This window comes from Centropristis striata, chromosome 2, assembly GCF_030273125.1.
Source record: "Centropristis striata isolate RG_2023a ecotype Rhode Island chromosome 2, C.striata_1.0, whole genome shotgun sequence".
Taxonomy (NCBI): domain Eukaryota; kingdom Metazoa; phylum Chordata; class Actinopteri; order Perciformes; family Serranidae; genus Centropristis; species Centropristis striata.
The window spans coordinates 12,548,334-12,562,738 of NC_081518.1; the positions used below are offsets into that span (position 1 = coordinate 12,548,334).

The 14,405-nt window shown below is 39.7% G+C and overlaps 1 protein-coding gene across 1 annotated transcript in view; it reads right to left on the reverse strand.

Annotated features, from left to right (window-relative positions):
* Positions 1 to 1,391: 1,391 nt before the first annotated feature.
* LOC131984302 (A disintegrin and metalloproteinase with thrombospondin motifs 7) overlaps positions 1,392 to 14,405 on the reverse strand; it is a 93,556-nt gene continuing 80,542 nt past the window's right edge. Inside the window, exon 24 of the mRNA XM_059349165.1 lies at positions 1,392 to 2,468. Within this exon, the coding sequence (XP_059205148.1) occupies positions 2,323 to 2,468 (146 nt within the window). The 3' untranslated portion in view covers positions 1,392 to 2,322. The remainder of the gene's footprint in view (positions 2,469 to 14,405) is intronic.

Sequence of the window (14,405 nt, forward strand, 5' to 3'; positions counted from 1 at the left end):
GTAAAGTTCCTGTGTGGCTTGTGTTTATAGTTGCTTGACGAAATGATTACATAAGTAAAAAAAAAAAAAAAAAGCTGCAACTTGTCAAATTAGATTACTTTCATCAAATGCCTTATATTTACAAAACCACAACACCAGAGGTTAATGTTCTCTCTCTCAGCAATGACATTTTTCATTATAGCTGCAGCACTGCTTCAATAACTCTTTTCATGGGATGATCTATAGCCTTGAGAACTTGTGTAAGCTTGCAGTATTTTACAATAGCCCACTGATTTTTTTGAAACCTATTTTCAATAGTATAGTGGAAAGCTTTATGGCAGATTTTTTTGTCATTAGACATTCACAGCACAAAGGACTATGCAGTATATGCTGGCACTGCAGCTGACAGGGCTGGACTTCATTAATAAATGTGAGCTGCTTTTCAATTCCTGCTGAAAAGCCTTTGAATTGCTGGCGACATCCGTACTTGTCAGTGCTAACAGAGACTGTGAATGCAGGACCACATAGAACACAATCACCTGACACAAGTTCCTTGATTAAAAACCACAGTTGCAAAAGTATAAAATACCTAAACTAATTAATTGATACACTGTACTAAACCTTATGTGATGTGGCAAAGACTTAATCCATTTTTTATATTTTCTGAATCATGTACTTGGAAATGCTTAATTTGAATATTTTAATCTGATTGTTTATGACAACAACACGTCAAATTATCCAGTTTTCAAGTAGATAAGGAGCCTGTGGCCTCTATAGCACCAAGTAGCCCATTTCCTTAAGCTCCACTTTTCACATTTACATTTTACTTTGTGACTTTGTAATACAACTACTTAAAAAAATGCTTTTACAACCTGCTGTGGACATAAATAAACCCAAATGACCGTTTGCTAAACCCCTCCTCTGAACAGCAACTGTGTTACTTCCAAGGACAAGAGTTAGCATATCGTTAGCTAACTGAATTATTTTGTGATGCTACAAAATTAACTTATTACCCGATTTATTATCTGAGCAGTATGTTTGCCAAAAACATCAGTTAGTCAACATTCCTAAAGCCTATTCTCTTGTAAGATAAAAGTAAAAACAGAGGCTACTGTTAGGAAATACAAACACTTAGCATGAATCTAACCTGCTTGTATGCAAGCTAATCATCCAAGCTATGTTGAATCTTTTTCGATCTTGGTTGTTTTTCTTTCTTATCATACTTATAATACTAGGCCTAACTAGCTTAACACTGCAATACAAAATTATGTTTCTTATTGTTCAACTTGTATACAACTTTTTGTCTGAAACATAAAGCCTAGTGTCAGACTTCTGGCACAGTATCATGTACGTAGCAATCAAGTTCGTATTTAAAACCTCTTTTATGTCGTTCCAGTTTGAAAATGAGTCTGTAAACCTGGGAATGAGTCGCCCTTTTTGCAGTCAATGTCAATGTTTTTTTTTAATGGGTTTTTTGTTATATGCCTGAAAATATGTTTTTTGATTAACAAAAGCTTAAGAGATCTTACTGTCTTATTCTTTGACATCAAATACTTAAGTAAATCTTTTCATGCGGCGGTCGCTAACAAGTGGCTAAGTGGTATTACAATAGTTTAGTGGTGAAGTTAAAGTCATGCTACAAAGGTGTGTGTGTTTGTAGCCTAACTTCAGTTTTTTTTACTTCTGGCAATTGCATTTATGATGATACTGCTACTGATACAATGATACTTACATGTAAGTTTAATTCATTTCTGTTTGCCATAGAGTTTATTTTCTGCATTAATCCAGGTGTAGCCACAGTAACTGAGGAGGTTAGCGAATGATCAATCATTTATAAATGTCACATGAAGCATTTTTGCACCATGTATTTCTTGCTTCATAACGCTTGTACCACATATGCGTAAAAACCACATTGCAAATTGTATACCTGTTTGTTTTAATCAGTTTCTGCTGCTGTCCATAAAATGAAAGCACTGTACCAACCATAATGGTGAATGAGTGGTTTATCTACATGTGTAATAACGCATTATTAAATTGGCTACATAGGAGAGCTCTTATGCAGCGCCGCAAGAAATCTTGATTTATAAAAGTGACATTCTGGTCAAACTGTATAATAAAAAAGTGCAAACAAATATTTACATTCTCATCGTTTTGCTAAGAAAGAGGAAATTAATTTCAGACCTGTATAATAATGTCACCAGTACAAACACGCCGAGTTTTGGAGTGGGACTAATTCATAATTAGTCTTTAGTGGTGATGAAAACATAAAGAGGCTCAGATTGTTGACTTTAAATGATGATTTATGTCATCAGTGTTTCTGTTGAGTGGTTACTTTGTTGCAGGTCAGCGGCGAGACGTGCTGCTGGAACGGGCACGCTGGCTGCAGGTTTTGCAGCACTGTGCTCGTACATTGGGTAGGTGGCAGCGGCCGAGCAAGCGGAGAGTCTGACAAAAACGAAATGTTAGGCGATCTCGAGGGCAAACTGCTCCTGGGAGGGAGGGAGAGAGAGGGAGGGAGGGAGAGAGAGAGAGAGAGAGAGGTTGGATACAGACTTTGTTCTTTTGCATCATTACAGGATGAATCACAGGCACAATGTGACGGCTGTAAGCCTCTTAACATCATAAGATGTTGCCCTGTAAGTTCAACAGTGACAGGTGTCAGTAATCCTGCATATTCTGCACGTGTGTTTCCATCCTTGGTTCATCACAGATCATCTTTAGAGACCCGCTGAGGATTTCTTTCTTTCTGATCAAAGCTTGTATGTATGTGTATCAAATAAGCCTGACTGGAAGAAAAATATATATATTATGTTGTTTTGTTTATTGATTTAAAATAACTGACAACACAAGTGGGTACAAATAATACACTTTGAATCAATACACTGCTCAGATGATAAACAAAATATCAAGTCAACCAAAACAGTTGCCATGATGAATAGCATTGTGAAAGCAGGTAAAGCACTTTGTAACTTGAAAATTGCTGTGTAAATAAAGTTTATTGCTAAACTTTCCCCCTACACATGAAGACATGCATTTATAAGCAATGTAGGCTCCTAAAAAATGTGTACTAAATGGAAATTCACAGAAGAATTTTGAGTTTGTTTGTTTGAGTGAAAAACTATCTCCTTTGTTAAACACAGGGTATTAATGCTATGGATTAGGGACATTTATGGCATCAGTTAAAAAAACCTTTGCCTGCTGACTCCATATTAAATCCACTCCGAAGCAAAAAAAGCATGTTGTTTAAAATACATTTTCAACAAATAGTCAAATACTGACAGGATAACAAGTTTCAATATGACTATCAGTTTGGATTTTGTGAAAACCTCCATGGTCCAGATCCGGCCTCCCTTTAAGCAAACTAAGCAGCTGCTTAGTGTCCCACAGCCACCAGGGGGCTCTGAACTCCTCAACTCATGCTTCTTTTGCTGAAAATGACTGAAGGTCTGACCTAGCACCATTATGTATTTACACTGAACTGGTACTAATTGTTGCTAATGCAATGCTATCTACCAACCAAGGTTATTATAATTAACAAAACTAACGAAATAACGACAACAAGAATTGAAAAAACATTTTCGTTAACTGAAATAAAAATAAAAAATATATTTTTTTTAAAATGATAACTAACTGAAACTGTATTTTGTGGTTAGAAAACTAACTAAAATTATAGTGAAAATGTCCTTAGTTTTCGTCTTTGTCAACTTTTTTCATACGTAAACCTTTTTGGTTGATATGAAATCAATTTCATCTATCTGGTTTCTTAATAAACTTATTGGGGCTGAGATGGTTAAGACAAAGGAAATAAAGGCATCATTTATTGTGACATTTTGAATCTCGCACCCAACAAATACCCAATTACAACAAAAACTAACACCAAAACTAATAAAAACTAAACTAAAACTTAGCATTTTCCAAAAAATAAAAACTAATTAAAACTAGCAAACTCACTCTAAAAACTAATTAAAACTAACTGAATCTAAAAACAAAAAATGACAACAAAATTAAAACTAAAACTAATGAAAAATCCAAAACTATTGTAACCTTGCTACCAACAAGTGAGGATCATCAGGACTGTTTAATCCAAGACGGGCAGCCAATGACGTACGTAATGTTGCAGCCTGACAAAAACAATGTAGCAGAAGAAAGTAGTATTGGAAGTTGAAATGGTAAATGCAGTCAGTCAGCTTTACTTTGAATGTTTCACTCAGTGTATATAATTAGGGATAAAACTGCAGCACATTATGTTAATAGCAGTACTTGTTGGCACCAAATCCACTCTTTCCAAAGTTGACAGTTTCTCCCTCCAAATCGACAGCTCTTCAGTTTCCCCCTCCCCTCAGGTAAAGAGTCTGGGTGTCATCCTCGACAGCACCCTATCTTTCCACTCTCACATCAATAACATCACTTCGGTCTGCTTAATTCCACCTCCGCAACATCAACCATCTCCGCCCTTCCCTCAACCCCGACACCACTTCCGTGCTTGTCCATAGTCTTGTAACCTCCAGCATTGATTACTGCAACTCTCTCCTCTTTGGTTTCCCTCACATGGTCCTCCATAAACTTCAATTGGTCCAAAACTCTGCTGCTCGCATCAACTACAAAATCCTCCTCTACACCTTCGAGGCCATCCACAGCCTCACCCCTCCTTATCTGTCTAATCACCTCCACATTCCCAGCTGCTATGCTCCCCAACTCTGGAACTCACTCCCATCGTCTTTGTTTTGTTTTATTTCTTGTGTCTTGTTTTCATTCCCTGTTTTGTATTGTTCTCATTATTGTACAGTATCCTTGAGTGTTTAGAAAGGCACTTATAAATAAAATGTAATATTATTATTATTACAAATAAAATGTATATGGGTTGAAATTGCAAACAGTAGCCTGTTCTAAGAATATTCCATTGACTATTTACTGCGAGGCAGGGCACCCCCAGATGTACCGGGCCAGAAAAAAGCAAAAACATTGACATTGTAGATCATGATGAATTATCAAATAAGCTTCAAGCTCATTTGGTTATTGGTAAATTAATACTTGCTTAACCGTTACCAATGTGTCATTTAGAATGGAAATAACTCATCATACAAGGTGTTCTACAAGGTTCTATACTAGGTCCTCTTTTATTTCTTCAGAAAATTTGCATTTGATAACAAAACACTTAATAAATATGCTGACAATACCAATACTTTTCTTACAGATAAAGATGCACATAGATTGATAACTCCAAAAGCGTGTTTCACTGCAGCTCAGTATGATATCCGCTCTTTGCAACTGATAACTGTTGTAATTATGAAAAACGTCAAGGCGGAAAGTGGCGATATAGAGGGTGAAAGCAAAGTGGGAAGTAAGGGAACGTAGTATCAAGCATGAGAATATCCTAGTCAGATGGATGGGAGGAGCCGTGGATAAGTCAAACAAACCCATTTCACCCAGGAGACCAGCATTCTCGCTGGGGTTTTCCCATAAATGCACATTGAATGGACAATAAAAGAAGACAAAATGTTTTCTCTGTCTAACCTACAATGATAACCATAAAAAGAGGCATTTGTACATAGATTTGTATCCATCAACAGGAGCAGACATTATCTATCTCCTGCCAATCTGTTAAATCACAGCAGTTACAGCAGAAGCACGGAATTGAAAAACCAGTCCAGACAGCTATTTGAGTGTGGGCTGTTATTGAATCGTCACACTTCATCAGACACTCAAGGTTTCAGACCCTGATGTTGTTCTTGTATTTAGCTCCTTATCTTCTCATTTGAGAACAGCCAAGTGGGCAAGAATCAAAGGTCCTTCGGGAATTAAGTTAGTTTTACCACCTGTCCTTTCAGTTCCCACAAGCACTGAATGACTGTTAAAGTAAGAAAAAAGCAAAGAAACAACCCACACTTTCCCAATGGAATCTCAGTTCAGGTGAGTTCAGAAGCAGAGGCGACGGCTGATGGCTTTAACAGAAAATGTAACTATTGTAGGTCAGCTATAAACCTTGTGCAAATTGCCATGTAATGTGCTTTTCAATGCCTTACTAACAGCAACAGCTGCTCATTTTCAGAGAAAAACAGTTTCTTTCTCAACTGTCTCTGAGATCTGCAAACCCTCAGCTAAAAGTCCTTCAAATCAAGATTAATCTTTACTCATCGGGATCTTCACAGACTGCATTAGAAGTGTGACATTATATTAGATCACTCAAATGCTTTTGTATGTAAATATGGAGTGCCAAAACTGAGAGTGACTTCTAAAAGCAGATGACTGTTTTAGAACGGATAATAAAAGCTTAGTTTAGGTTTAATCCGGTTTTGAGTGCTATTATTGATCTGAAATGACTCAACTTGAATGCAGAAATTCTATCTTGTTCACACATCTGAAAAAATTAATTAATTTTTTAATGTGGAGAAATCATAAGTAATTGATTGATTGAATTGAGGTCCTGGCACTTTTTGGCAGATTTTTTTGGGGCAAATTCCGACAATACAAAAACAAAGAAGACGTGTCTAGAAAATCTTAAACATTACAGTTATAGTAATGTGGAAAATTGCAATCCATAGTTCTATTCATAAAAGTTTACCAACAAGAAGCTATAGGCAGCCAATGTAAAAGCATGTTTTCAAATTGTACACACATTCTCGAGGACCTAAATTATCACATTTTATAGATTTTTTGATGTCGATGAATGGCAGCCTATATTTGACAAGTTTTTCACTTCAATTTTAAACTTAAAGCTCACAGACACATCGAAACTGGAAGAACAACTTCCCAACTTGGGAATGAGCCATTTGAGTAAGATGTGAAGGTAACTTCTGGGTTCATAAGGAAGCACTCTGAATTGCTATACTCAGCAACAAGCTTGACATGGCCACACTCTTCAACATGGCTTATACACTATGTATGTACTACTGAATCAAGTGCTCTCATGTCAAGCTTTTCTCAAAACTCGAGTTCGGAATTTCCCAGATCAGAGAAACTCCATGACATCAATGAGGTACAAAGGCCACAGCTGCAACTCAATACACAACATTTCCTGTTTTCTATACACCCCCATTTGCTATCTTTGACCTACTCGCCAACATGCCTTATATAGAGCAGTAAACAACAAAAGGGGGTGAGGGGACTTCCACAGTATGCATTTATTTCACGATCTGGGAATCCAAACCCTTGGTCTGGGTGAGAAAAACTGTTAATTGGGAACCTTCTTCAGTTCCTCAGCATATGCATCAGCATGTAAGTGGATGTAGCTTTGCATTTGCTTTTCGACAAAAACACATCTTATGTCATAAGGGTCACAGGGGAGGAATTACAATATCATAAACGAACAAGCCAGGGAACAAATGGGCTGAATAAAGAACAGAGTAAATGGCTGTCAGTACATGAGGAATGGATATGACCAACTTGAACAAAATTAAACACTGCATCAAGCATAAAATTGACCAGTAACTGCACAATAACAATACAACAATATTGCTGCTGAACTGTCTTTCACAAACTTATTGTGCTCTGTAATAGCCTGTGATTAAAATATATGCAATTGTATTACTCAGAGCTGCAATAACAGATTTTCTTGGCCACCTGGGGGCAGCGGAAACAAATGTACTTATTATCACCTTTTAAGTTGATATGGTGAACTTGTTTAGAAACAGTCGCTTATTTCACATCGGGCATTTATGGAAGAATATTACAATTTATTGGGAGTCGTGTGTGTGTGTCTATCTGGCCAATGTAATTTCAATACTCCTTTTAGCTCTGTTTTTGGTCCCTACCAACTCTGGAGTGAAATACTTGGCTCTTTAGCTGCTGAATGTTCCAAAATGTCTTGTTCAGCGTTTGGCTGTACTGAAAGACACTCAAACGATTCAGCTATTCATTGTGAATATAAACTAGCTAGCTAGCGTTAACTGATAACGTCAATCAATCAAAATCAAAATCAAAAATCAAAAATCAAAAATCAAAATCAAAATTACTTTATTTATCCCAGAGGGGAAATTCAGTTAGTCTGGTAGAATCTCCAGCCTGATGGCTGTAGGAGCGAAGGATCTTTTGTATCTCTCCGTCCTGTGATGGCGATGGCCAAAATGCCAAATTTAAGGCTTCAAAACAATAGTCCACAAAATAATGGGTGACCCCACATTGATGACTTCCATTTCTTCGGTTCATGTTTTTTTTTTTTTGTAACAACCAACCGGCAGTTGCTGAAGCAAAAACTCGGGTATGGGAGGAATTCGGGGAGGCCATGGAGGAGGACTTTCGGTCGGCCTCAAAGAGGTTCTGGAAAACCGTCGGGCGTCTCAGAAAGGGAAAGCAGGGCTTGGCCCAAGCTGTGTTCAGCGGGGGCGGAGACCTGCTGACCCGACCTGTGGATGTCGTCGGACGGGGGAAAGAACACTTTGAGGAACTCCTTAATCCAGCCAACACGTCCTCTGTAGAGGAGGCAGAGTCTGAAGACTCAGGGGAAGACTCACCAGTAACCCTGGCAGAGGTCGCCGAGGTAGTCAAAAAGCTACCCGGCAGCAAGGCGCCAGGGTTGGATGAGATTCGCCCTGAGATGCTGAAGGCTCTGGGCACTGTTGGGCTGTCATGGTTGACATGCCTCTTCAGTGTTGCGTGGAGGTCTGGGACAGTGCCAGTGGAGTGGCAGACTGGGGTGGTGGTTCCCATTTTCAAAAAGGGGGACCGGAGGGTGTGTTCCAATTACCGTGGAATCACACTCCTCAGCCTCCCCAGAAAAGTCTACTCCAGGGTGCTGGAAAGGAGGCTCCGGCCGATTGTCGAACCTCGGATTCAGGAGGAACAATGCGGCTTCCGTCCTAGCCGTGGAACAACGGACCAGCTCTTTACCCTTGCGAGACTTCTGGAGGGGGCATGGGAGTTTGCTCATCCAGTCTACATGTGTTTTGTGGACTTGGAGAAGGCCTACGACCGTGTCCCTCGGGGAGTCTTGTGGGGGGTACTGCGGGAATATGGGGCACCGGGCTTGTTGCTACGAGTTATCCGGTCCCTATATAACCAAAGTGAGAGCTGTGTCCGCATACTCGGCACAACGTCAAACACGTTCCCAGTGGGTGTTGGCCTCCGCCAGGGTTGCCCCTTGTCTCCGATTCTGTTTGTGGTTTTCATGGACAGGATCTCAAGGCGCAGCCGGGGGGAGGAAGGGATTCGGTTTGGTGACCTAAGAATTGCATCTCTGCTTTTTGCAGATGATGTGGTTCTTTTGGCTTCATCAAGCCGGGACCTCCAGCACTCGTTGGGGCGGTTTGCAGCCGAGTGCGAAGCGGTTGGGATGAGAGTCAGCACCTCCAAGTCTGAGGCCATGGTTCTCTGCCGGAAAACGGTGGACTGCCCCATTCTGGGTGGGGAGAGAGGTATTGCCTCAAGCGAAGGAGTTCAAGTATCTCGGGGTCTTGTTCACGAGTGAGGGTAGAACGGAGCGTGAGATGGACAGGCGGTTTGGTGCAGCGTCAGCAGTGATGCGGCCGTTGTACCGGACCGTCGTGGTGAAGAAGGAGCTGAGCCGGAAGGCAAAGCTCTCGATTTACCGGTCCATCTACGTTCCAACCCTCACCTATGGTCACGAACTTTGGGTAGTGACCGAAAGAGCAAGATCGCGGATACAAGCGGCTGAAATGAGCTTCCTCCGTAGGGTGGCTGGGCTCAGCCTTAGAGATAGGGTGAGGAGCTCAGACATCCGGAGGGAGCTCGGAGTAGAGTCGCTGCTCCTTCGCGTCGAAAGGAGTCAGCTGAGGTGGTTTGGGCATCTGGTAAGGATGCCTCCCGGGCGCCTCCCGTTAGAGGTGTTCCGGGCACGTCCAACTAGTAGGAGGCCCCGGGGAAGACCCAGAACATGGTGGAGGGATTATATCTCTCTCCTGGCCTGGGAACGCCTCGGGGTCCCCCAGGAGGAGCTGGACGTTGTGGCTGGGGAGAGGGATGTCTGGAATGCCCTGCTTAGCCTGCTGCCCCCGCGACCCGGCCCCGGATAAGCAGAAGAAAATGGATGGATGGATGGATGGATGGATGTAACAACCGTTTTGGATTGTCATATTCTACTACGTTAAACAGCAGGTGGTGGGCACAAGGCTCAAACAAACTGTCCGACCCCACCAAAAACTTAACCATAACTTAACTTTCAGACCTGAGGTGAACAGGCAGAGATTGGAAACCAAAACTGAGAAAATCTAATCAACCCTGAGACATTAGCCAAACAGTCATTACATGGACACAAAGCGACTGAAATTAACTAATCCGAACATGTGTGCATTTCTTAAGGTGTCAGGGCTCAGGAGGATCAGGCAGTTTAGTGTCACTGTTGCAGTTGAGATTGTATGGCAGAGAGCACTAAATATGTCATTATTTTCCCCTCCAAAAGCACGTGTACAGTCCCTGTGGAGAATGGACTCACATCAACCTCGATTATCCTGCTACTGGTAAGAAAACCAACCTCTGCTTCCTAGTGTGATATTAATAACCTGCTGCCCAGATGCATTGTCAGGCACAAAAAATGGAAATATGTCTTGTGCTCACACAGCTGCACATATGACATTACAAGTTCTGTGTTCAGCCTCCATACAGCCTGTGATAAAAGTATGAAGATACAACAGAGAGCAGCTTTATTCTTGGCCATTGATTCCACTGGTATATTGAGCTGGTCAATATATCACAGCAGGGCACAGTATATCAACACATGAACAGACTTTTATTAATGTCAGATGAAATGTTGCCCATGTCAGATCCAATAAACCTTCCTTTCTGATCAATGTCCATGTAGAAAAACCTTCAAATGAATGTGGTTCTGGTATAGAGTTTCAGTACTGACATTTATGATAAAAAAAAAAGAACAAAAAGTGCAGTGGAAAAAGTATAGTACCATCCTCATTCAATCGATACGATGACCTTCTGCTCCATCACTTTATATTTCTATCATGTCTTATCTCAAGATCAACAAGAGTTTCCAATCTGCTTCAAATTACAGTCCTGATTGCTCTTGCTTAAGTGCAGCATCAGAAAGTCTCTGAATTAAATGAGCTCTAATGTGGGCGGATACTTTCAGCGATTCAACAGGAATGCTGCTGTGTATCAGACAAAATGGCTCATATTTGAATGCATTCCAAGCACATTTATTTAACAAATGCTTTCGTCCAAACTGAGGAAGAATCTAAACCACTTTGAATCAAGGAGAAGTCTTTGAGAAGCTACAATTCACCCTATAGGTGTATGAAGTATAATATAAGTGCCTTTGAAATGACTTTTCCTTTTTTTTCTTTTGAGAAAAAATCCTTGGTAAGTTAGTACTCACGGAAGAGATACACAACGCAAGGTCAGATCTAACTATGGTATAATTCTTCAAGTTATGTTTCTGAAGAAGGATTAGTCACACTGCAGCAAAACAGAGATTTCATTAGTACTTGAGCAGACAAGGAGAGAAATGACCGGAAATTGAATCTGAATGTTGTTTACACCTCTCTGTGTGTTTAGTCCTGTTTATTCTCTTAAGATGATGTGAGAAAACTCTTACGAGCTGTGTCAAAGTCTCATAATGTCTGGGAAAACCCTGCTGTTTTATGGGCATCATGTTTAAAAAAAAAGTTGGGGACATAGTTACATAAACCAACACACATGTAAACACAACTGACGATATAAGATAACATAAACTTTATTCATCCCAGCAGAGAAATTTAGGAATAGGATATTAAACGATATGGACACGACCTCAATCCCTTTTCACTGAGCTCAATATTGTGACAGAGCTACTGTCAGGTGTATTTAATATAATCAGTATGTTATAAGAGCATGGTGCATAGTCATTTAGGGCACGTGTACAAATCACTCACACAAAAGTAAACACAAGGGTCAAAGGGGTTTAAATTTAGCCTCTTAGTCATGTATGGTATGGTGTGGGCGTAACATTAATTAAACAGCCGATAAACTAAAAGCCACGTGTACCTGCACCTGGCATCATGAAACTGGAGAAGTGCAGGGACCATCCATCCCCCAAAACTCTTTATCATAAACAACTCCATTTGAGTGCATATAATACATATATACTGAAAACCTACTTAACTGAGGAGAAGACCTGCTGCTGTGTGTCCTTGTATGTGTAAAATGAATGGGCTGAAAGGTTTGGGCTTTGTCTGAATCTGTGAGTATGCATGAAGCATCCACCTGCCACCCACCTGAATGAATTATTTTCTCCGATTTTGAGATCCGCACCCACATGGACACTTCACTCCCCCTCTAGGAGTCCCTGTCAGCTCTGTTGTATTTTAAATTATGTTTTGCATTGATTTATGGGTGGTTAAATGACTAGAGCCATTGTGAGTGTTTCCATGTGTGCAGTAATGTCACTGCTGCAATACTGTGGGACATTCAGACAGCAAAGAGGAAAGAGAACTAAACTTTAAGCTTCCGAAATAATCAATGAAGCTGTGCTGCGGGTTCTTGTTGTGTGTAAATGCACACATTTCTTCTCTTTGATGATGTATTATTTCAATTTGAATTGTTTTCTGATGCATCAAGATTGCAATGCACCAAAATATACCTGACCACACCTCATTTTAAAACCGACACAACCAATGATAAACAGAGGCACACAAATAGTTCCTGGCACAATGTGGGTGCTGGGTGTGAAAATAAAAAACTGTGTTTGTCTGAAAACAGTAAAGGCACTTGCACTGTGCACTGCTTTGTGCCAGGTGTTTAGATAGGGCTCTTTGTTTTCTTTAGAACTGATTCATAAAACTACAGGGACACTGTTAACACCTTAGTTCTAACAGGGTGGGATGTGATCTATTTTGGTTTCTCCTTCAATAATCTGATGTTCTCTGGCACAGAGTTTTCTTTCGTCTTGGAGGGGTTGAATGCTTTAATAAAAGGCATTTTTATACAACTAATCTGCACAAGTTTCTCTGAAACACATTTCATCTTCATTTTAATGTCTGGGAGTTTTAATTTTATGATTCTGATGCATGTCATTGTTTCAGCCTTTTGGATTCAGTCTGTTTGTTTCTTTGTCTTCTTAATCACATGTACACTTGTTTCATTTCAGACATTTTACAACACAGAAAAAAACTATTAACCCAAATGGAGTTACCATACACCTAAAACTTAACACTTTTATGCCTCTATGCCTTTAAAATTCAGACTAACAGGGAGCCCTCTGATTTCATGTTCGATATGAAACAGAAATACCATTAAACTGCTGTTGCTAACATCAGAAAATTGAATAACAAATTGTGATTTCCGTAAACTTAACATCTTATTTGTAAATATAAAATGAGCTGCCAAAGTGATCAATATTTTTTGGAGAGTATGAGTCATTTACTCTGTATGTATTTCATAAGGGTGATGCAGTTAAATAAGCTCAGATCTGCAAAGGTTCATGTTGAACATTAAGCTGTGAGGACCATTCAGGCTGAAAAGCTGAAGAAGAAAAAAGCAGCTTTTTCCTCTGCCTTGTGGCATCTACTGGAAGAGAAAAACTAAACAAAAACACCTTCAGTGTAAAAAATGCCTTTTCTTGTCATCGTCTACAGATAAAGACACATGCCCATTAAAAGCCAGACATAACCTTTGACAAAAGGTAAAAGTGTAAAAGTTACAGTATAGTGTGACAGAAAATGAAAAGCAAAGAATTGAAATGTCAAAGCAATGACTCATGTGGTAGAAGTAAAAGAAGGCTTGCAGCCCATAATTTTCTTGGTGTGAATAGTTGCTTTGATTGCAAATGCCTTCTTCTACTCTATCTAAGTTGGATTTTTTTTTACACTGCCTGTTTAACAAAGAAGACCTTTGATGCAACTGTAGTCAGTCTTTCCACTGATCTTGTGATGTGGCATTATTAGAGGGAGAGCTGGTAGATTCCCAGTTATATAAATGCTGTTGATGTATGGCAAAGCGCACTGCTTCACACAGTTTAAAAAAGCTGGTACCATCAGTCAGTTTGGTATGCATAAAACATTAGGGGCATCTTTTAGACATATTTTCAGATTTTTCTTACCACTTCCTTTGCGACTATTTAGGTTGAATAAAGAAAATCAGTAAGATACTGAGGCTGCAATGTTGTTTTTGTACATTCTGCATCTTCATTTTGTCAATTTTGCTGGTGTTGTAAAAAAACACAACCATAATTCCTGGTAAAAATCTCTGTAATTGCTCTTGCTTGACATTTCACTCAATATCTCCATTGATGTACATAAACAGTCCCATAAACAGTGACGTGAACAGCCCTGACCACTGCCACAATCAATGTAAATGTAAATGTTATCCACACATTATTACGACAAGGTCAACATTCTCTTTTTCAGCAATCACTTGACATGCGGGTCGATCTTTTTTTCTCTCAAATTGCAATCAGAGTAAAAACTAACATCGGAGGATTTAATTAATCTGACAAGAGGAAGCAGTCAAATCCAAACACTGAGCACACACTATGAAAGATCTGC